At 36.8% G+C, this 23,344-nt stretch overlaps 2 protein-coding genes across 5 annotated transcripts; one reads left to right on the forward strand and one right to left on the reverse strand.

Annotated features, from left to right (window-relative positions):
- The first annotated feature begins 1,817 nt into the window (after positions 1-1,817).
- On the forward strand, positions 1,818-14,971 carry LOC129321529 (uncharacterized). Of its 3 annotated transcripts, none has more exons than XR_008596023.1 (16): positions 1,818-2,016; positions 2,150-2,244; positions 5,563-7,349; positions 7,438-7,944; positions 8,185-8,597; positions 8,820-9,265; positions 9,665-9,717; positions 9,817-9,924; positions 9,998-11,742; positions 11,853-11,961; positions 12,396-12,576; positions 12,974-13,035; positions 13,131-13,246; positions 13,320-14,117; positions 14,401-14,537; positions 14,622-14,971. XR_008596023.1 is itself a non-coding variant. In XM_054967317.1 (16 exons), the coding sequence occupies exons 3-15, from the start codon at positions 5,573-5,575 to the stop codon at positions 14,507-14,509; spliced, it is 6,417 nt and encodes a 2,138-aa protein (XP_054823292.1). In that variant the 5' UTR covers positions 1,821-2,016; positions 2,150-2,244; positions 5,563-5,572; the 3' UTR covers positions 14,510-14,537; positions 14,622-14,971. The 3 variants fall into 3 exon arrangements, 2 of the variants coding, with proteins under 2 accessions (XP_054823292.1, XP_054823293.1); XM_054967317.1 differs by having other exon boundaries at positions 1,821-2,016; positions 14,408-14,537; XM_054967318.1 differs by having other exon boundaries at positions 1,821-2,016; positions 2,150-2,217; positions 14,408-14,537.
- Positions 14,972-15,186: 215 nt separating this feature from the next.
- On the reverse strand, positions 15,187-21,467 carry LOC129321535 (O-fucosyltransferase 29). Of its 2 annotated transcripts, none has more exons than XM_054967328.1 (9): positions 20,845-21,467; positions 20,485-20,575; positions 19,084-19,160; positions 18,660-18,748; positions 18,369-18,558; positions 18,068-18,249; positions 17,291-17,393; positions 16,441-16,769; positions 15,187-15,792 (listed from the first exon to the last, which is right to left on the reverse strand). In XM_054967328.1, the coding sequence occupies exons 1-9, from the start codon at positions 20,947-20,949 to the stop codon at positions 15,507-15,509; spliced, it is 1,452 nt and encodes a 483-aa protein (XP_054823303.1). In that variant the 5' UTR covers positions 20,950-21,467; the 3' UTR covers positions 15,187-15,506. The 2 variants fall into 2 exon arrangements, with proteins under 2 accessions (XP_054823303.1, XP_054823304.1); XM_054967329.1 differs by having other exon boundaries at positions 15,649-15,861.
- Positions 21,468-23,344: the final 1,877 nt, after the last annotated feature.

Consider the following 23,344-nt stretch of genomic DNA (forward strand, 5'->3'; position numbering starts at 1 on the left):
ATTTTAATTTTTTAAAAAATGTTCACTTTTTTAGTTATATTTTTATTAAATATTGTATATAAAAACCTTGATAATAATAATAATTAAAATTCTAATGCATATTTTAAAAAATAAATAAAGTAGAGATATAGTTCAAAAAATATAAAAATTATTTAATGCTTTATATTTTAAATCGGGTAAATTTTTTAAAAAATATTTTATGTTTTAATCTAAAGAAAGTATATGCATTATAAGCCATGTGTAAACTGTAAATGTGGTTAAAATAAACAGTGTTTATTGAATGCACAATATATATATATATATATAAAAGTATCCACAAATTAGTCAATTAGGGCACTCAATATCCTAAAATAAGAGAAGGGAGAAAAATACTCATAACATTACATGAGTGGGTTTAAAAGTGATTAAATTGTTAACTTTCACCTAATGCCGTTAGCTTTAATTGTTAAATATTGACTATACATGTGACGTGTCAGTCTTTGCTAATATGGATTAATAAAGGGGGCAAAAATATTCACAAAGTCACTGGCCAAAAGTAAAAATACCTATATTATTATTAGAGTTGGTGCAAAAATGATCAATCTATCAAATCTCTTAAATGTTGACTGTTTAGCAAACACTTAAATAGAAGTTGATTTTTTTTTGCTGATATTGACAAAAAATATTTTTAAATAACACTCTTTGGAGGTTAGTCGATCATTATATGAATATAATGTGAAAAAATATTGTTTTGACTAAATATCAAATTAAATCGCTTGTTTTTTTGTAACAATGACAAAAATTATTTGAAAATTGTGAACCTATCGTGAATGAAATCACTTAAAATTTTGACAATGTTCTTAAGGTAGGGCAGCGAAGGAGGTGTACTCATTGTCGATTTTTAATTATATACAATTTATCTTATTATGTTGAATCTTAGGTTTTGCAAGTAAAACAAATGAGTGGAGAGGGAGGAAGGAAGAGGGCAAAATAAATAGCGATGAAAATAAACCATGTGGCATATATTTTGACGAATTGGTCATTATTACACCTATCAAAGTAACATTATAGATATTCATACGACGATCGATTAACATCTGTAAAAATTTATTTGGGAATATTTTTTGATGAATTAATCCCTTTTGCATTAACTCTGATAATGTTATAGGTATTTTTCTCCTGAATAATGACTTTGTGTGTATTTTTACCCCTTTATTAGTTCACATTATTAAAAACTGACATGTGACATATACAGTCAACATTTAACGGGTAAAACTAATAATTTAATTATTTTTGTGTTCACTCATATAATGTTATAGATATTTTTATTCTTTTTATCATTTTAAGATATGAGTATTTCAACTGATTATTTTGTGAGTATTTTTATTTTTTTATCCTATATATATGTGTATAGTTCTTACAGTTTTCCTTTTCTTTTTTTTTTTTTAAATTACGTTATTATATTCTTACAAAAAGACATGCGTAACTGTACTTTTTTCCCAGCCACATTCGAAACCCTTCTCAAACACACCTGATACCGGCCTTCCCACTCCCCACATCTCATACTCATTACAACCGCAAGATTAGACCGCTTCATCCATCTGATTCTTTCTCCACGGGTATTAACCATCGATGACTGTCCACGTGACGGTGCTTGCCACGCTGCGGATTGTGCAGGTTACCCTTAGTCTCTAGATCATTTCTATGCTCGAATCAGGACCAACCACGTGTATATCTAATTTATACACGTTGGATATCACCCGCTATTGCAAACTCAAACTTTACTTTTTCAATTTCAGTCACCGCCCGCAGACATTTATTTTTGATGAGCTGGAGAGAACGGAATACCAAAGTGCATTTTCCTCGGTCTAGGAGAGTAGAGGGCAAAAACAAAATAAACTAGTAGAGAGAATAAGGGAAAAAACTCACCGAGAAGTATCACTCACTCTCGGTGTCTTCGGGTTGTTTCCGTTTTCTCTGACTGCTATCTATCAACGTCGGAACCCTAATTCGATCCGACGGACCTCCAAGCCTCCGGTAAGATTCTCCTTGTCTGTCAGATAAAATTAGACTTTTTTCTGGGAGCGTTTTTTTTATCTTTTATACATGTATTTAGGCTGTGCCGCTTCATAGAATTACACTGACCGGAAACTAATTTTTTTTGAAGCAGTAGATGACTGTAAGATTGGGGCATAGTTGAGATCAAACTGGCTGGATTTCCTCGCCGGATGGAGGGAGGTAGCGTCTCTAGACTTACTTGTTCTGGTACTTTTCGTGTCCTACTTTTATGGGATATAGGGTTCCTTTTTTTTTTATTTCTTTAGCTTTATTTTCTTGCTATTTGATATTTGATTAGGCAGACTCTGCTCATTTTGCTTTGAAATCGCCAGTCTGTTTTTATAAGTTAATTTCTTTCTTATTATTCGGATCGGCTAGTTGGGCCGAGAATAATAGTTCAAGAAATGCTTTTAATATATCATAGCGGTTAAGCTGTGTGTGACTTTTTAACATATCATGGTTATTAGTTGGCGAAGGAATGTGATTGCTTATCTCTTGGGAAGTCGGTGCTGTGCAACCCCTTTTAAGTAAACTACAAGTTCGTTTAACAAGAAACAAAGATTTTTGTATTATTAATCCCCATCCTCTTTTGAATAAGTTCTTAGAAGCATGGTCACTTGACCGGCAGCACATCCAAGCCAGCATCCAAATGGAGAAAGAGTGAAAACCCTGAATGAAATGCAGTTAGTGAATCTTGACCTGTGTGAGATTTTGTATGTGTAAGAGAATGATACAAGACAGTACAAGACATTGAAGACTTGCAATTTGATAATAGTATCCCACTAATTATGCAATATTAACCTGCCAAATATGGATTAAGACATGTGCTGCATATGCTAACACTCATCACTATCTAGAAGCCTATTTACTTTCCAATATTCTCTCTCAAGTTGGAGCACTCAAATCATATGTGCCAAACTTGTTACGAATATAAGAAATGCATGGTTCCTTTGATGCTTTAGTGAAAATATTAGCTAATTGATCGTTGGAATAAACATGGTGTGTGGTGAGATTTCCAAATTTTTTTCTTTTTTGAACGTTCCCAAATGATATTTTTCTCTCTGATGAAGTGGAGATTAACTTCAATATTTTTATTCCTCTCATGAAAGGCCACGTTGAATGTAAAGCATCTTTCTTGATTATCACAAATTAATGTCATTTTGCTTTTATATTCAAATTTGAGTTTTTGAAGAATTCATCACGCATATATTCAGTTTCAACATTAGATTTACTCACAACATCTTGTTTCTTGCTTTTCTAAGATACAATCTTTCTCCCTAATGAAAATGAAATATGCTATATTAGGTAGTTGATCTATAAGAGATTTTGCCAAACCTGCATTAGCATACCCAATCTCTTGAGTTTGTCCATGATCCTCATATAGTAGCCTTTCTCAAGTGCCCTTTGATATATTTGAGAAGACATGTCATTGGATGCCAAGGATTAGCGCATGGTGATGTAAGAATTGATTTGTTACACTTACAAAAAAGATATTTGATCAAGTCATTTCAGAGTTCAATTTTCCATTTTTCTAGGTATAATGAGGACAGTCAAAGGCACCTTCTGTCCTAGTTTAAGTTTAACATTACTTTCTCATGTCTCCCATGACATGCCAGTTTCTTGAAGGATATTTAGTGAATTCTTTCTCTCAGAGATTACTATCTCAGTATTAGATTAGGTCATCATACGTGTAAAAAAATTTCATTTTTTTTCAAATTCATGGCCTAAAAGTGATTAAGTAGGTTTTATTTAAGTATAGATCCTAACTTGATCATTCCCAAACTAGATATATGCAAATATTAGAAGCACGATGCACTTAGAATAATTAATAGCTTGCTTCTCTTTTAATCAACCCAATTTGTCAAACAATGATTGTAAATCACCCAAACTAGGCTCATGGTGATTCTTTGAGCCCATAAATAGAATGATGCAATTTACATATCAATCCAGACTCCCCTTGAACAACAAATGCAAATTTATTACAAATGCTGATAAGGCCTTCTTCCAAGCTTAAGCAGCCATCCATGATCATATTTCATATAATGCAACAAAAGGTAGTCTTGTATGAAAGAAATGATGAGTCATTCCTAATGTTAGAAAAGATGTAAGAGACTTGTCCCAGCAATTATAAATTCTTGTTTTGACATGTTTTCTTGCATTTTGGCCTTGATTCTGAGGCAACTGGTTCGTTTTTACATGCTATGATTTTATTATTCTCCAGAAATTTATTTAAGTAATTCCTTCTTGGCATTGTATACCATATGTGAATCTTTAGGCATGCCTCTGAGAGTATTTGATGTGAAAGTCAAATGAGATGTAATCTCTTGGAAAGCTCTAATATCTGCTTAAGGTGGCATGGGAAGGAAGAGAAGCTATGTGCTGTTTTGAGGGAATGCAAAATTAACTTGTAAACAAGATCTAGCTAAATTTATTGCAATGGCTTTTACATGAAGCCATACCGTTTTACATGATGATGAAACTTTTTTTAGGGTTCAGTGGTGCAAGTTATGGATATATGCTAATTGTATTTCTTATTTCTTACATGGTCAATCTTCAGGTCATTGTGGGTAGCTTGACAGTGAGAAAATATAATTAATGTTTATCTTGGATAGAAGATGTAATAAATGTTTGGCATATATGTTTGTCAAATATTTTTGTGATGACAGAACTGTTACTCTGATGGGATAATGAAACATTTTGATACCCGGAAGTTTGATGTTCTTGCAAGATATCCCAAGAACATCAGTAAAATTAGCATATTTACTGAAGTTTGAGTTGATTGAATCTATGAAGTGTTCAGAATTGAGACAATTTTGGGACCAGAGTGGAGAGTTATTGTACTTGTAATTAACTGGTGAGATATAATGTGGCTGTGTATGGTGTATAACTAACTATTGTGACATAAGTTAACAGCAGCTGATGGGGATAGAGGGGCCAATCAAGGCGTTCACAAAGTGTTCAAAGGAGAAGTGTAAGGAAGGAAAACTAATACAGCCCTTGTTATTCCCTTACATAAGTGTGAGAAGGCTTCTGGAATATACCTAAAATCAATACGTTTGAGCAACTGGATCCTAATAATCTTCTTGTTCTGTTTTGTTATGGAGGGAAGTTGGTGAAGATGCTATGTGTTCCCTGACTTCCCTTTACTCCTTTGGGAGGGGGAGTATTGATATGATATTAATAATGTAATGAGGAAAGTTAGTTAGGTAGCAAAATAGCGGCAAAAAAGCCATTACAGCTCTGTGTATAAAAAGGATGGGGAGCTTAGTGTATTCTTTGGGCATTTATTGGTTATGCAACAATTTTGTAATAAAAATTTTCACATTTCTGTCCATCTAGTTATTTCTTTATTCATGGTTTGCATGCTTATGCCCAGATTGGTGTAAATGTCTTGTGGGACCAATCTTACATGTGTTTTGATTTACTTGTAGCGCAAGCTGTATTCATGTATCTGTTTCTGTTTCTGTTCATCTATATATGTAGTTTATACTCATACTTTCTGTTATTTTATCTTATTGATTTTAGGGATACATCCATGGATTATGATGACAATGAAAGCCGGAATCTTCATTTAGCTGGTGAAGGGAGCACCAAATTTCCTCCAGTACTAAGGCCATATGCTCTACCTAAATTTGAGTTTGATGAGAACCTTCAAGGGCATTTAAGATTTGATAGTTTGGTTGAAACTGAAGCTTTCCTTGGCATTGAAAGTCACGAAGATAACCAGTGGATTGACGCATTCTCTCGGGGAAGTAGTGGCATAGAGTTTAGTTCAGCTGCAGCTGAGTCATGCTCTATATCAAGGCATAACAATGTTTGGTCTGAGGCTACTTCCTCAGAATCTGTTGAAATGTTATTAAAATCTGTTGGGCAGGAGGAACTTATTCCTAGGCAAGTTGTTGAGGAATCTGATGCCTGTGATGAACTGGCTTGCTTAACTAAGCAAATGAAGCCCAATCCTAAATCTGATGTTAAAAGTGTACTAGAAAAAGATGTTAAAGATTTGCATCCACCTGCTGTTATTCATGGAAGCTTGTCTGGATTGAAGGAGGAAGTTGGAAGGGAGCTGTCTCAGGCTCATGTTTCCCAAGGTCATGGAGTTGACTCATCCATTATTGGAAGCTCTAGTAATCTGGAAAGTAATGATATGTGCAGAAATATTAACTTGCCTGTTTCTGAGGGAAGTCTTTATACTGATGGCAAATGTAACGAGGTAAACCAAGTAGTTGGGGCTTTGGCTGATGACTCACTGGATGACAAAGTTCGTGAGTTATCTACATCTGGGGTGCAGGCTAATGCTTCTGTGGCATCTCTGCAGAGTAACTCTTCTACTTGTGATGTGTTGAACAATCAAAATTTAGAAAATTGTGTAATTGGTATTGGTGATGTGCAGCAAGGTTGTTTGCCAGCAAAATTTGATAAGCAAGATATGAAATCTTCTACATTGAACAAAGATGCTCACGTTGACGCCCAAACTTCAGATGGAATTGCAGCTGCAAGTGATGCACATTCTCTAGATAAACAACCTCTTTGTTCAGTCTCTACAGAACAAGCTCTGGAAGGTGTAAAGGCAGTTGAGGGCCTTGATGCTGGCATGAATGGTGTGGTATCAGGTTCTGACTTGCTTGAAGCAAAAAGATGCAATGAAGATATATCTTCCAAAAATTCAGATGGGGATGCTGCAAATGTAGATGCAGTGATAGATGATAGACCCATACAAAATCTATGTGACTTGCCTAAGGCTGAAATTAAAGGTGACACTAGTTCAAAGGGACAACTAGCTGAGACAAGTAATTCCAACCATGCGATTTCTTCTGATCAGCAGCCGGATGTGATTACCATTGAGAGGAATACATATGGTGGGAGCAATGCCAGTAAAGAAAAGGCAGTTTTAAACAGTGATCATCCAATGGAAAAGGAGATTTTAGTCAGTCAGTCTGAGGATCATGTAATTAGGGAGGAAGACAATAATATTTTTAATAAGAGTGAAGGAAATAGTGATAACAGAGTAAGAGATCTTTCCATGGTGGCTTCTTCTACAAAATCTCTTGGTATGAGTGGATCAATCCAAACATGCGAAAACGATGACGTTTATGGGCAGGGTGAACAAGAAAACTTACAAAAAGATGTTTCTTTAAATGAGGAAATGAGTACAAAGGTACCTACTGTTTCTAGTCAAAAGCATTGTGACATCAGCCAATCCCATTTGGTTGATAAGGGAGTTGGTTCATCATCTCTGAGTGCTGGGAGCAAGGAAACTGAGTTGACAACTTCCACAGCTTTAGCCAGTGGCATGGCTGTCAATGATTCAGGTATATTGTGATTAATTTTTAAAGACGAATGCTGGTTTGGCATATAACATAATCTAACTCCAAGGTTTCTGTTTTTTTTTTTCTGCAGCTTCAAAAGTTATGTTGGAAAATATTTGTCCGGTTCCCTGTAAGACAATGGATGCTCCACCTCCTTCTATCAATGTCTTTTCCATCAATGAAGTTACTGGTAACAATAATGTCCCAAAGAATACATCTTCTATGTCTGCAGCAGTTGATGTAAAACAAGATTCGGCCAAAATAGTTACAGAAGTAGCCACAGCTACTGGGGTTGGGTCTACTGAAAAGGAAGCTTTTTCTGTTAATGGAACTGAAATGCATGCATCTTCTGATGCTTTTGCAAAACTTTCATGCAAAACAGTGAACAATTGTCTGCTGGTTGAGGGGACCAGTGGTGCTGAAAAGTTAAGTGAACCTCAGGGAGCACAAGTTGATGAGGTTATTCGTGAGTGTGCAAGTGTGAGTGGTGTGCCTTCAGTTCCATGTGGATCAACTGTGAAAAAGAGTGATGAAGTTGCAATTTCTTTTGATAAACATGACAAGGAAAGGCATGAAAAGTCATCCTCAAAACTCTCAGGTGATCGAAAGTTAAAGTTGTCAACTTTTGAGATTGATCTTGTACTTCTAGAATGTACCAAATATGCGGTTTTTCTGTGATTTCTTTTAATGAGCGATTTGATGACTCAATTTTGAAGAGGTACTAATTGTTAGTAATTAACTCTGCCCACCTGATTATAACACTTAACTTTATATATTCATTCATCATGTTCTTCCGGTTCAGATGTTTGTATGACTCCTACAAGATTCTGTTTTGCAGGTGACATTTTGCATGCAAGCCAAGTTTCCAGGCCTTCTGCTCCTTTGCCTGATTCTCATGTTGCTTTGCAACAGGTTGGAGATGTTTCTACTTGTACTGCTAATATTACTAGCAGTTCCTCCATCACAGCTGGAAATTCTTCTCGGACTGATAATGATAGGAATCAGGTTAAGGCATCCACTGATCAGAATCCCTCAGTTTCTGAGGGCATCAATAGGGATGCAAGTGCAACAGATGTGCCGTCTATTGGTTCTGATTCAAAGGAAAGTAAAGCATCCAAAAATGACAAAAGTTTAACTTCTGAGGTCAATCCAATGACAGATTTGTCCAAAACAGGTGTTACAAATCTGACTACAAAAGATGTCAGAAAGAGTCAATCACTTCCTGCTGCTGTGGCCAGCAAAGCATCAACAGTAAGTCTTGTTGAAGTTCATAATCAAAGTCTAAAGATACTGATATCTGAATCTTATTTTCTTTATTGCTTACTTGCTGATTGAATTAACCTCTGGATATGCAAGGGGCTCCTATAGTATGATCGTATGAAAGGTGTAGAGGATTTGATCATTGGAATCAATGTAAATGATTAGCCAAGCAATCTTATGGACGTTTTTTTTTTTTTACCCTTTTTATTGAAGGTTGAGGTATCTCCTACAACTTCTGTGTTAGGCCCTACAAAAACTAAAACTGCAGGAGATATATCCCACAGAATTAATGCTTCCAAAGGTACATCTGAGCGCAAGACTAGGCGAACTTATAATAAGACACCAAGAAAGGAGTCCTCTAGGAAAGGGAGCGTTGCAAAAGAAGCAACTCCAGCTAGACAACCAGAAAGAGGGGATAAATCAAGTAATGTCTCCTTGAGCCCATCTTCCAGTCTCCAGCTGATGCAATCCAGTGAGATGCAGCAGTACGGACATATTGATTCCAGCAGCACCAAACCCTTTCCTTTTCTAAATGCTTCAACATCTGGTCTTCCAGATTTGAATACTTCTGCTTCTCCATCTGTTCTGTCTCAACAGCCTTTTACAGATTTACAGCAAGTACAATTGCGTGCACAGATCTTTGTGTATGGAGCTTTGATGTGAGTTCAAATGCTTTCATTATATTGTTATTTAATCATTATGGTGTCACATGTGGTGTTTTAGGAATAATGTGTTCTCACCCTTTATCTATCTGTAGACAATTTATGATAGCTCCCACTGGCTAAATACGTAAATGAAAAATGGGAAAATCTCAGCCTGTCTTGTTATCCTTTCAGTTCTCACTGGCACATTGAACCTGAGGCCTATTTCATTGTTAACCCTTCAGTTCTGTTTGACACCGAGGCTTGAGGGAGATATTGGATTCTTTTGGGGCTAATCAAGACATTGGATTTTCATGATATAGTGATTGGTCTTTTGTCCAGTGTTACCATAAAAAGGATGTTTTAAAATTTTCATGATGGTGGTGGTTAAGTTAATTATTTGTTGTATTGCTGCAGTCAAGGCATGGCACCTGATGAGGCATATATGATATCAGCTTTTGGGGGTCCAGGTTGATTTTTTTTTTTTTTGGGGGTTGTTGTGATTTCTTGTTTGCCATTTCAATTATTTCCTCTTCACTGAAAATATTGACTTTCAACCTGTGTTTTAGGTGGTGGAAGGAGCATGTGGGAGAAAGCCTGGCGTGCATGCATAGAAAGACAGCTTGGCGAAAAATCTCATTCACTTAACCTAGAAGCACCCCAGCTGTCACGATGTGGTATGTTATTATGACTTTTTGTTTCTCCTATTCTGATTTTAAAAGTGACTCTTAAGAATTGGGAATGTTGCAGTTAAGCAGAGCACACTACAAGGCAATGCTATCTCCTCACCTTCTGGTCTAGCAAGCAGCAATGCTACTCCACCAATTGTAAATCCTTTAATGTCTCTTTCATCTCCCCTTTGGACTATACCAACTCCTTGTGATTCCCTTCAATCCAGTGCTCTTGCAAGAGGTTCTGTTGTGGATTACCCGCAGGCTCTTACTTCCCTACATCCTTATCAAACTTCACCTCTGAGGAATTTTCTGGGACATAATACATCTTGGATATCCCAGGCCCCCCTTCACGGACCATGGATTGCTTCTTCAACTCCTCCACCTGGTAACAGTTCTCATCCTTCAGCATCACCTGTTTCAGGTACAGTTAAGTTGAGTTCTGTAAAAGGATCGCCTTTGCCTCCTTCCTCTGGTATGAAGAATGTTATTTCTAGTATCCCATCTTCCACTGGAGGTCCACAGAGCATGCTTGTTGCGACTGCTCCTCTACACAATACAAATGTAACAGTATCACCTGCTCAGCATTCTTCTGATCCAAAGCCCAAAAAAAGAAAGAAGGTTCTGATATCTGAGGATCTTAGCCAGAAGGCATTGCAGTCACAATCTCAATTAGAGTTGACTTCTGCTGTTAGTAGCCATATATCTACTTCCATTGCCATCACAACTGCTGTCAGTAATGTGCCCAAAACAAATACAGAAAAATCAGTTGTGTCAGTATCCACTCTATCTCCTGCTGATCACGCCCAAAATGATAAGATGATAGAGAAGAGGGCTTTGTCAGATGAATCCCTTGGTAAAGTTAAGGAAGCTATAGCACATGCAGAGGAAGCTGCTGCTTCTTCTGCTGCTGCTGTCTGTCATAGCCTAGAGATATGGAATCAGTTAGATAAGCAGAAAAACTCTGGATTGGTATCGGATATTGAAGCCAAACTAGCTTCTGCAGCCATTGCAGTTGCTGCTGCAGCAGCTGTTGCAAAGGCGGCGGCTGCTGCCAGCAATGTTGCCTCAAATGCTGCATTGCAAGCAAAACTGATGGCTGATGAAGCTTTGATCTCATCTGGTAATCAGAATCCCTGCCAAAGTATTGAACTTTCTGACAGTATTAATAAATTTGGAAAAGCTACTCCTGCATCTATCTTGAGAGGTACTAATGGAACCAATAATTCCATCATGGTTGCTGCCAAGGAGGCTGTTAGAAGGAGAGTAGAAGCTGCTTCAGTTGCTGTAAAGCAAGCTGAAAACATGGAAGCTATTGTGAAGGCTGCTGAGCTGGCTGCAGAAGCTGTGTCTCGGGCAGGAAAGCTTGTAACTATGGGTGATCCTTTGCCATTTAGTGACTTGATAGATGCTGCTCCTGAGGGTTTTCGGAGTGTAGCCCAAGCTTCTTCTCAGGAGGTTGGATTATTAAAAGAAATGACCAGAGGTCTGGTAAACTTTGTTAATGCTGGAGACAGCCCTGAAACTTCTCATACACTGAACAAAGATGGTTTTTCTGATGAAATGGAGAAGCAGATGGCTACAAATGAGCAACCACCTTTTCATAAGTTGCATAATGAGAAATTAAAGGATCATATGAGACCAATAGATAGCATTTCCATTTCCATTAACGGCAATGGAAAAAATACAAGAGGGCCAAAGGTCCACAAGGTTTCTGAACCAGTCACTTCAATTGATGTGGTTCCAGAATCGGATATTGAAACACGGCTTGGAAATGAATCTGATAAGCTGGAGGAGAAACTCAAGGAGGGTTCACTTATAGAGGTTTTTTCTAGAGTTGGCACTTTGGTTGATTTGTTTCAATTTATGGTCGTGAATAATTTACTGTTAAGTGAGATTTTTTTCCACCTAACTGAAGCAATCCTATGTTTCAGGTTTTCAAAGATGGAGAAGGATGGAAAGCAGCATGGTATACAGCCAATGTTTTGAGCCTGAAGGATGGTGATGCTTATGTTTGCTACACTTCCCTTGTAGCTGATGGAGGTGGGTTAGAGTTTACTGGTGCTTGTTCTTTGATGAGAATGAAATCTTAAAAACGTTTGGCTGCTGAATAAAACTAACAGGACTTTGTCTTCTAATATTGACCATTATATGCTAAACCCTTTGGATTACGCTTATTGTGTGAGCAATCTGAAGATTCTGAACTCTTGAAACTAGGAATATCTGGATGTAAAAATTAGTCATCTAACTGGCTTTTGCAATTTCTTGTAGAAGCGTTTGTGTTGGGTTTAGTATGCTAGTTCCTGGTTTGGCTTTGAATCTTACTTTTATGCGATTTTGGATATGTTCTGTTGTATCTCGTGCCCTATGCACATTTTTTGAGTTAAATATTGCCAGTCATCTTGAATTAAGATTGTGAACAATTTTTTTTTACATTACAGAAGTTATTTCTAATGACCAAATGTCACTGTTTGTAGGTGCCGGGCCCTTAAAGGAATGGATTGCATTTAAAGGTGAAGTAGACAAGCCACCCAGAATACGCATTGCTCGCCCTTTAACTGACTTGCATCATGAAGGAACGAGGAAAAGACGTAGAGCAGCTATGGGAGATTTTGCTTGGTCTATTGGCGATAGAGTTGATGCATGGATAGAAGAAAGGTGTGACTATCCAGAGTTTAATGTATTATTTTAATTATCAGCCTTTTGTTGTATCATTACAATCATGAAATAACTTGAGATGCCAGGGATGATGAGGATATTGAACCTGATGGATATATTTCCCGAGAGAAATGCTCATTGAATGATCTTTCATCATTACAGATTGAACTTACTTTGATTTTACCTTCAATTTTCATCGAAGCTGCAAAGCTAGACCCAGCAACATGATGTCTTATTGTTTGGTTATGGTGTATCATTGTTTTCATACTGCAATCTCAGATCTTTTTTTGCAGCCCATCTAATGTTTCATTCCTTCAATAAGGTTTTAAATTCTTCAGATTACCAAAATACGCGTGATGCTGGATTTTATTTGACATCTCATTCTTTTTGTTGTCAGCTGGCGGGAAGGAGTTGTGACAGGGATCAAGAAAGATGAAACATTTACTGTTCACTTTCCTGGTACGTGCATCATTTATCAAATATAAATCAGTTTTCACTCTAAAACGTTTCCTACGATTTTCTTGAATGTACTATATCAAATTTGTTCTCTGCAGCTACTGAGGAAACATCAGTGGTTAGAGCATGTTATCTCCGTCCATCACAAATTTGGAAGGATGGGAAGTGGACTGAATGTTCTAGGGTGGGAGCAAATGACCATTCTACCCATGAGGTATATTGTATACAGCTTCACCTTATGGTCATCTTCATTTTTGTCTATGCTGAGGCGTTTATTTTGCATGCAGGGTGATACACCACTTGAAAAACGACTTAAACTGGGTGGTCCTATGAATGATGAGTTGAGATTACTTGATTTGACTGAGAATCAGAAAGTATTTAACATTGGTAAAGCCAGCAAGAATGAACATAAGCCTGATACACACAGAACGGCAAGGACTGGCCTTCAGAAAGAAGGATCTAGAGTGATTTTTGGTGTTCCAAAGCCTGGAAAGAAAAGGAAATTTATGGAAGTAAGCAAGCATTATGTAGCTGATAGGAGCAATAAAATTAATGATGGGAATGATTCGGTTAAGCTAGCAAATTTCTTGATGCCTCAAGTTCCTGGTTCTCGAGGATGGAAAAGTAATTCCAAGAATGATGCAAAGGAGAAACGAGGAGCCAATCCCAAGTACAAGACTTCCAAGCCTGAAAAGTCACATATTATTCTGGACCGTTCAATCCCACCGCAAGACAATATTTTGGCAAATGCATTTTCTCAATCCAACGACACAGAAAGGATCAAGGATGCAAACCATTTTAAAAATGCGTCAGATAATAGAACTCAATTGGAGACAGCATCCTACTCTTCGGTTGATGGAGTAGCAGAGGGACCAATCCTATTTTCTTCACTGCCAACCTCTGTTGATGCTCCTTCCTCTAAGAAGACATCCACATCAAGGGCAAGTAAAGGAAAACTTGCACCGGCTGGTGGAAAGTTGGACCAGATTGAGGAGGAAAAAGTGTTGAACAGTGATTCTGTAAAATCAACATCTGAAATCATTGAGCCCCGTAGATCCAATCGCCGAATCCAGCCAACATCAAGAGTGAGTATTTATTATCTTTACTTTTCCATAACTGAGTTGTTCAAGGCTGCATTTAGCGATATAGTTCCAGCATGGGGAGGGTGTAGTGGATGTCGGTTGCTGCGGTTACCCTATGAGTTGCCTAACTTAAATGCTGGTATTTTCATATAGATTTTTTAAGGAAGGGGCCCCCGGGGGGGTGGGGGGAGGCATTTTCATTGCTTGACCTTGCGATGATGAAATACTGGTCCTGTATTCACTGTTTTTTGCTTGTTTTGGTGTTGATGTCGTCTCGTGCTTTGAGGTGGCAGCTATTAGAAGGACTGCAGAGTTCCTTGATAATCACCAAGGTTCCTTCCGTTTCACATGACAAAAGTCACAAAAACCAGAGCCGCAATGCTTCAAGGGGTTAGAGGCCTTATGCAAGGATTTCTATTTCCGGTGACGTGCAGTGTTTTTTTTATTTTTTTTTTTAACCTCTGGTGCATCTATTTTACGTTGCCACTGACTGATTGATTGATACAGGGAATAATAACCAAGGGTGATCGCTCTCGTTGCAGTGATGCAGTTCAGTCAAAGTTGCACCTGTAGTTTGGACGACTGATACACCCGGCGTAAATGTGTATATTATTACAGTAGGGAAGCTAGGAATTAAAATTCTTGCTTCTTTCGGTTTAGGCTAAACTAGTCAGGTAGATGTTCATAACGATTCAGTTTTAGTCTTGTTTGTAATGAAATGATCTCCTTGGGCCTTTGGCGTGTAGGCTGTGTAGGAATATTTTCCTTGTTAATCTGTGGTCTGTAGAGGTTTGCCAATGATTAAATGATAACGTGATGGCATACTGACCTATAGACTTTTTTCCATTTTTTCTTTATTCGGGTTGACCTCCTTTCACTTCCCCTTGCCTCCGTGTTTCGGGATTGGATCATGGCATGATGAAGAGCGAGTGTACCTGTTCAACTCTCACACCTGTCTAAGTTACGTGTTAGTGAAATGAATTAAAAAAAAAAAGCATTTTTAATTATAATTTGGTTATGCCTTCCCCACCCAAAAATTTAGGCAGGCTCGACTGAGATAGCACAAGGCAAGTGAGACGGTCTGGTTACGCCTTTAAACAAAAACCAAATGATCACGACCTGCGTGACGATACTCAAAATGAAGATAACATGCAACTGTAACTCACAGGTGAAGTAAAACTTTGAACTGAGCATATCCACGGACATTTGTGGCTACAATTTGAACTTTTATATGGCTCTAACCTGGCCCATTCACCAACTCCTTAGATTCCGTCACCGAAGTAAAGAGGGGTAATGACCATACCATACTGAATCACACCCAGATGCCAACAATAAATAATTATATACCGAGCACAATCATTTTCTTCTTTTGATCTCCAAGACAAGGAAGTACTAGTCGTCATCTTCTGCCGCAACGTTCGTGGCACTATGCTTAGAAGGGTGATATCCTCTCCGAGTATCTTCATCCACAAATGGTTTCTCACACACACAAGAGAAGGGATATTCATGAAATTCTCCTCGTCCAGGTCTCATCTCGTCTGGCTCTCCCATGAATCCTCTCTGGCATGCCTTAACCTTCATGGAGAAGGTATCCCAGTCCATCTTATCCCTTGCCATCATCAGCGCGCTAAGCTTCTTCGCGTTGGGTCTAATGGTTCTTTTATGACCCATATACCTCCTACAATTCGCAAAATCAGATCAGCAAGTTTAGATTCTTCTGTGGACCCCAACACCTCCCTCAGATCGCCTTGAACAAGAAATACAACCGAAAGAATAAAATCAAATAAAAGAAACCACAAGGATTGAGAAACAAATCCTGAATTGGTAAAGAGCAATTATAACCTTCACAGGCAGCAACTTGCAGGTTTTAAAGCAACTAAGGAAACGCATGCTATGCATTGTACAGTCCAGTAGTTAGCATCAAGTGCTTAATCAATATATTTATACACAAGGAGCCAAAGTCGACTCGGGCTAAATGAGAAATTTCATTTAAAATCAGTACTGGTTCAAAGGGCAAAACTCACCGTAGGCTGAGTATACTATTAACCCAGAAAAATTAAATGGATCATACGATTTGAACACTAATCTCACAATCAGACCATCTCTACGAATGTATGTATGTCTGGAACTCCTGATTTTTATTTAATGTTCATAATCAAGACAGATTAGGCTTACGGAATAATTCATCCTTTTTTCATGAAAGACTAAAGATGGGTAAATTAACTGATTGAATGTCCTTGTAATTTCACCTAAATACAATAAATTATGCACTAGCAGAATAACATCCCACAATTTCATGATATTAGAACAAATTTCTGTATCTTACCTTCTGCCTGCAAGAATCTTGGCCATGTTACCATTGTTGTTAGTGACAAATACATCACTTTCATCACAGACAATATAGTCAATGGCAGCAAGGCGGGAGGAGAATGGAAGGAAAGGTTTCAGCTCTTCATCAGCAAGCATCTCCTTTGTAAAGATGTTAGGGAAAAGAGCTTTAAGGGGCTGCATAGTCTCATCTCCACCATATATCTCTCCTGATGCAACGTAGACAAACGTGTCATTTGCAAAACCAAGTGCTCGCAGCATTAAACCAACTTCATGAGGAGTAAGAGGACATTTCCCTCGCTTTCTCTCTCCATCCGGGCTCAAGTGCTGAATTATTTACACGAGTAAATTAAAAAGGTACATTAATTTCATATCAACATTCAAAAGAAATAACCCTGCCATAAACTGTAACAAACTTCACGTGGCAAAACAATCCTCCCTCCGTTTTTATTTGTTAAAGAAACTGTCACTTTTGAATTTTTTTTTTTAAATAAGCAAAATCAAATATCTCAATAAGCATTTATTACAGATTTCCTAAATTACCCTTCATAATTTACATTAACAAGAAAAAATTAATGCACGCTCATGTTGATTAACATAAGGTATTTTAATTCAATTTCTTTGTTTTCAGACATAATTATTGTAGTTACCCGATTTTCTTAAACTCTGATTTTTTTTCCTATATACAGAAACGGAGCAAGTATGGAATTTGAAATCATATTTAAGCTATGCATGTAAAACAATGCAGGTTGGCAACTCAAGCATCAGTAACCAAAATGACCAAACATTGTCTTCCTGGCATTTGAATAAGGATTATATCATGATATGTTCAGGGAATGAAGTCTTACAGGCAATGTTGTCCACCTTTTTCTAATTTCACCAAGCTCACGTCTCTCTCTTTCTCCTCCACCAAAGTAACAACCTGAAAAAGCTAGCATGTCTGGCTCAAACCTGCCATAAATCAGCTATCAATGCTGTTAAAATGATCTAAATATCATAGACAACAGCAATTGCCATCAATACCCCCAGCCCCGATCTCTCACTTAATTTTTTTTTTATTATGAAGGAAACACAAAACCTTAGGAGTAAAGAGTAGAGAAACGGGAAGGATGGTAATCACACCCTTGACATCATATGCGCCTCAAATCTTAAACACTGAGTTAAGCACTACATGAGCTGTAAGCTCATTGGCCAAACTCACTTGAACTCTGGATTAACATCTATTGCTCAGTCTTTTATGAAAAATCATAACAATAACAATAATAATAATAATACTTATAGGATAAGCTGCAACAAAAATTAGTAGGAACTAGTAAGTATACTGCCTCTCACCCTCCCTTCAAACCTCAATGAAACAGAAGAAGCAAATACATTGGCTTTCTAATTTTGCAACCCACGTACAGAAGGCGCACAAGGAGAAAGACAAATCAAACAGGTTGAAACAAGTTTGGACTAAAGTAGAAAAGAAAATATACAACCTAGACAGTGCATATACATTAATGAGACAGAAATAAAAAAAGGAAAGAGAACCAGTTTCAATTATATGAAATAAAGCACTACTTCAGAAAACCTATGCTACTTTAAATGATAATTAAACTTAAACTTTATCCATTCATCAAACAAACCTCAAATGGACAGCTATAAAAAGGTCTGCCATCTTCTTCATTTTCATGACAAGCCTCTGACCAAGAACCCTTATAGGTTTTGTGAATCTTAAAGCATGATAATTAACACGGCAACGTAGTTTTTGCAGCTCATCATCAAGGTTATTTGCAAGTCTATAGTCAAACTTTGTCAATTGCAGAACCTGCAAAACGTCCCAAATATCAGTTCAAATATGCTGCACAAAACAAAACACGCTTACACAAAAAAGAAGGGGAAAAAGAACAGAAATTTAAAACAAGTATAATCACACTATGGCCTTACTCGTCTTCTCAGAAGGATTGGCAAAACTTGGTCTAGATAATATTCAGGCTCTGATTTCCTAGGTACACGCATTGTATATGGTGGCTTTTCCATTGAGCGCATGACCTTGTTAGGTACTCTTTTGACAATTTTAACATCTTTTGCAAGAGAAGCGATGAACCAATTAACGTTGAAAATGTTGTTGAAGTCACTGTATACAAATAAGGGGTGTCTGAGACAAAAATAACTGTAAACTTGATTCTCACCCACTTTAACCAGCATATAAGAAACCAACTGAAATTTGTAAATTACCTGTCATCCTTCCAGTATGATTGATGATCTAATTCAGGTACCACCAGTGTAGCATTAAGAATTCGAGCAACAACCACAGCATCTGTTATCTGAAAGCAAGAATATAATGGTCATTCCCAAAGAAAGAATTTATTTATTATATAAGTGTAAAAATGTACTGCAAATTATCAGCACAAATATGAAAAGAACTTTCTCCATAAATAGCTGAAACAACCAATAGCTTGAGAGAAGGGGAAAAAAAAAGCCTTTCTGATTTTTTTTCCCATGCCTTTAATGTATAATTTTATAGGGATGCAACTAAGACAATCAACACCCCAGTTCTTTCACGCGTACAGGTATAACTTATCATTAAATAAAGACCACAAAATCTTGCGCAAATTCTTACAGGGATATGGTAAACAATAAAATCTTATTTTGTACTTACCCCAGTTCTTTGCTGATTCAGTCCACCACTAGTTGCAACAAGCAAGTAACCATTTGACAAATGCTCACGTACAGTGGCTACATTGTCCAGTTACCAAATTCAAATAAAGTTTCACATAGAAAATTAGTATTGCTTGCTCCATCCTTAAGAAGTAAATTTTTAAGAAGAAACATATTAAAAATTGGAAACAAGTCAACAACAAAATATATCATGGATTCATTAAATTTTTTTCATAAACTGCATAAAGTGCCACAAAGCAAACTTCTGTCAACCTAGATTGCATCAACCATAGTTTTTTCTTTTTAACAAAAAAAAAAAAAAACAGATCTTGACCCCAGAAAAAAAGTACTCAAGGAACAATAGAATTTCCCAATTTTTGTAGCATCTCGAGCAAAAGGTAACAATACAGATCATGATATTTATGGTGACTTTTATCAGAGCTTTAGATTTGACATTTATTTTGTTGTGCCATACATAAACATACCATGCCTAGGATACTTTTCTTTAGTTGTAAACGTAGAATTACTTCTATCGTCAACCAACATAAAATGCATGACAAGATAGTCCAAGAAAAGTTCTGAACTCCAACATAATAACCAAGGACTATGAAGTGAATGTGAAAAAATTGGTGCTTGAATAATAAGAGTCCCATGGAACTGTTGATTCTTTACCATACGGTGACCAACAACATAAGACATTTACTCAATCATACATGAGAAGAATTTGCGATGGAAACCAGAAAGATCATAGCACGAAGTAAATAATCCCTTCTGTCTTATTGGCCAATGTCTTGCCAAATTGTCCCAAATAGTTTCATTGTCCCTTGCTTTTCTTCTTGCAGTGGTGATTCTTATGCTTTTCAGCTTCGCAAGAAGGTTGAGAGGATGGGGTGGGAGTATAAAAGGACCTCTAGAGGATGCAAAACCCTAGCCAAAGTTTCTATCATCCTTAATAAACACAATGATGTCATTTAATTCCAAGGAGAAAAGGAATTCACCAATCAACCAAAAGGGTTACAAGCAAAACATAGCATGGAAATCACTATTTGTTCATTGATATTCATCTATCATTTTAAGAAATAGAGGTTTTTTCCCCCCCTTTTGAAGCAAATAGCATTTAGATCACAATTTGGCCAACTAAATACGCTTTATCATGCATTGCATGGAGTTTGAAACTCACTGTTTATAGATTCTAAATACGTTTTATCATGCATTGCATGGAGTTTGAAACTCAATGTTTATAGATTATAAACAACACAACTCATAATATATTTTATAGAGAATATTGATGTCTCATACATAGTTAATTGCAATTCAAGGAAGAATACGTGCTTGAATGGTAATTGGCCATTGACAGTTATCAAATTGGAAACAGAAGGCAAAACATGGTGAATTTACTTACAAGCAAAGTGCCGTCCCCTCTCACTGCATCCATAGTAATATCTAGAATATTGAGACTGCCATACATCAACTGGATCACGGTAGACCTCATCCTACAAAGGTTAACATCAAGTATGTTTTTAATTTTAGGCACAAAAATAACAACTTCCACATCTCATCTAAAGCTGCCGGTTAAAAACTATGCCAACGAAACCAAAGCTATCCATCGACAACCGCACTCTATATTCAGCGTCACATAAAATTAGCATTAAAACAGTAAGCATCACAACACAAGACACCAATTTGAGACGCCAGTTTACGCAACAGTGCCAATTTAATCACGTAAAACGCGCGCGCGCGCACTCGATCACATAAAAATTACCAGTCTGGAGTAGAATGTGTGCTGAACCAATCGCTGGGAGTACCATTCGAGATCAGAAGCCAAATGACCCGTTAAAAGCGAAATTAGACCCAGCCCGAAGAGCATCAACCCGCACACCACCACGGACCAGGAGATCGGCTTCCCATGATGAAATTTCGCCTGCGCCGTCGCCGTCGATCTCCAACACACATTCTTAGTACTTGGGCGGGGTAACAGAGCCAGGTTCGTCAACGACAAGCTAAACCTTCACGCTTTGGCCACACCCATTCCGGTCAAAACGACACCCCCAAATTGCCAACATATCGTTCACTTTTATTAAAGCCCCGTTACCTTCCGAGCTGCGTGAAAACAGAAAAGTTGGGGGAGGGGTTGAGAGGAGTGTGAAAGCGAGTAACGTGGATGTGGATGGTTGTAAAGTAAGGCTTCCAACAAGCCAGATTTTGTGGAGGAACCCTAATTCAGAGTTTCTATGAATTATTAATCACTTTGGAGAGTGAGCTGTGAAGTATGCTTGATGCGGGTGGCTATGGAGACTGAAGACTTTCCACGGAGAAGACTAGCTTATAGAGAAGAATGTAAGAGCTTTGCGTGACGTTATTTCTGCTCTTTTCCTCAATGCTGGGATCTCAGCCGAGAATGGAAAGAATAACCATGCAACATACATTTATTTATTTGGAAATTTGAAATACCGATTGGCCCAAAAAGATATTTAATAAAAATATTTCGTAAATAATTAGAATATGAATATTGCAGATTGGGAAGGTTAAGAATACTCCCTGAACTAAATTGAAACCTGAATAATAGTTTTTGCTTTTTTTTCCTGCGGCAATTTTTTCTTATTAATATTTCTCACCACCTCTTATCTTGTTGCAATTTTCTCGTGGCTGTGTTTAATTAGAAGTAAAAGCAGACAACCCTCCTCTGTTTTGAGGAGGAGAGGGGTTTCCCACTTTCTTTTTTCTCATTTTTTTTTCAATTTCCACCATTTATTTTATCTTGTTAAATAAATTTATTTTAATCATAAATTTGATGAATGATAAGAATTGAAAAAGGGAAGGAAAAAAAAAAGAGAAAAGAAAGGGAGGGACCTTTTTTCCATTTTGAGGCTGGTCCGCGTAGGATGACAGTAATAGCGCGGAATTAATTGACTAAAAAAAATAAAAGGTTCTGAGATCAACTTCCGCATACCTCAGTAATATTTATTTCTTAAAAAATTAAAAATATTTTATATTTTTAAATATTTAATCTCTTAAAAAATGTGTTATATTTTTTAACAGAGTAAATATCACTTAACAATTATATTGTCTTTCAACTTTAATAGTAAATTTCACGTGTTTTAATTTAAAATATTTTTAAAAATAATATCTATCTGTCATTCCATAAAAAACAATAACAATAATATTGAAATAAGCAAGTTCAAGAACAAGAGTACTCCCCCTTCCATAAAGGCGTAGTGGAAACTCTCTAAATTTTAAAAACAAGGGTCAAAATTTAATGATCAAAAGTTCAAGACGCCAGGCTACCTGGTTAGAACTTTGATTTAAAATTGATGAGCTTTGACGAGCGATGAGCGATGCTTGATGAATGTGAGGAGGAGATTGGATGAGGAGCATGATGAAGAGATCAAGTGAGAGCGTGCAACGACAGAGATAAGGCACCAAGTAAGTGAGACTTGCATCGTGTTTGGTTAAAGGGGAGGAGGAAAAAGGATTTTAACGAAGAGAAGAAAAAAAAGATTTTAATAAAGGAAAGGAAAGAAGAGAGGGATAACAGCCACTGACAGGCCGGGAGAGGAGGAAGGGGGAGGAATCCCTCTCAATGCCCTAACTACCAAACAGGGGATTAGAAGGTACCATTGTGTTGAATAATTGTTTTCAAAAATATTTTATGTTTATATTAACGATTTAATAAAAACAGTTACTCCTTCATATTCTCAATATAAACCATTTTTTGGAAATTTCGTTTAATTCATAATGCAAGAAATCTTGTAAATTTTAATAAAACTTTGATGAGTTATTTTAAAAAATAGCTACATATCTAATTGGTTTATTTGTGGGGCATGTATGTTTGGCTATAAAGTGATAATACAGTTAATAATTTTAATTAAAGATAATTTGAAATTTTTATTAAAAAAAGTAAAAATCAACCCTCTTAAGTCACTTTAACCACATTACTTGATCTATTTTGGCTAAGAGAGTATATCCTCTTCTTCCTAAGCAAGGACCACTGTGCTTTAATAAATATCCTGGAAATGGAAAGGAGCATCTTCCAATTCTCATCATGCACAATCTACGTGGTCATTAGGCATTTATGCGATGAGTCTCCTGTTTTGAGAATCACACCGTTGAAATTTAACGCACTGCGGCCATATTGATTTCCAAGTCATCCCTTCTTCTTTAATATTCCATCAATTCATGAAAGGACAGGACTTTTGTAATTGATATATGTTTAATATATTTTTATTTAACCAAATCATAAACATATAAATTTTATAAATTAA

This window comes from Prosopis cineraria, unplaced genomic scaffold (assembly GCF_029017545.1).
Source record: "Prosopis cineraria cultivar Desert tree isolate PC_DT_omini unplaced genomic scaffold, ASM2901754v1 PC10, whole genome shotgun sequence".
NCBI classification, from domain to species: Eukaryota; Viridiplantae; Streptophyta; class Magnoliopsida; order Fabales; family Fabaceae; genus Prosopis; species Prosopis cineraria.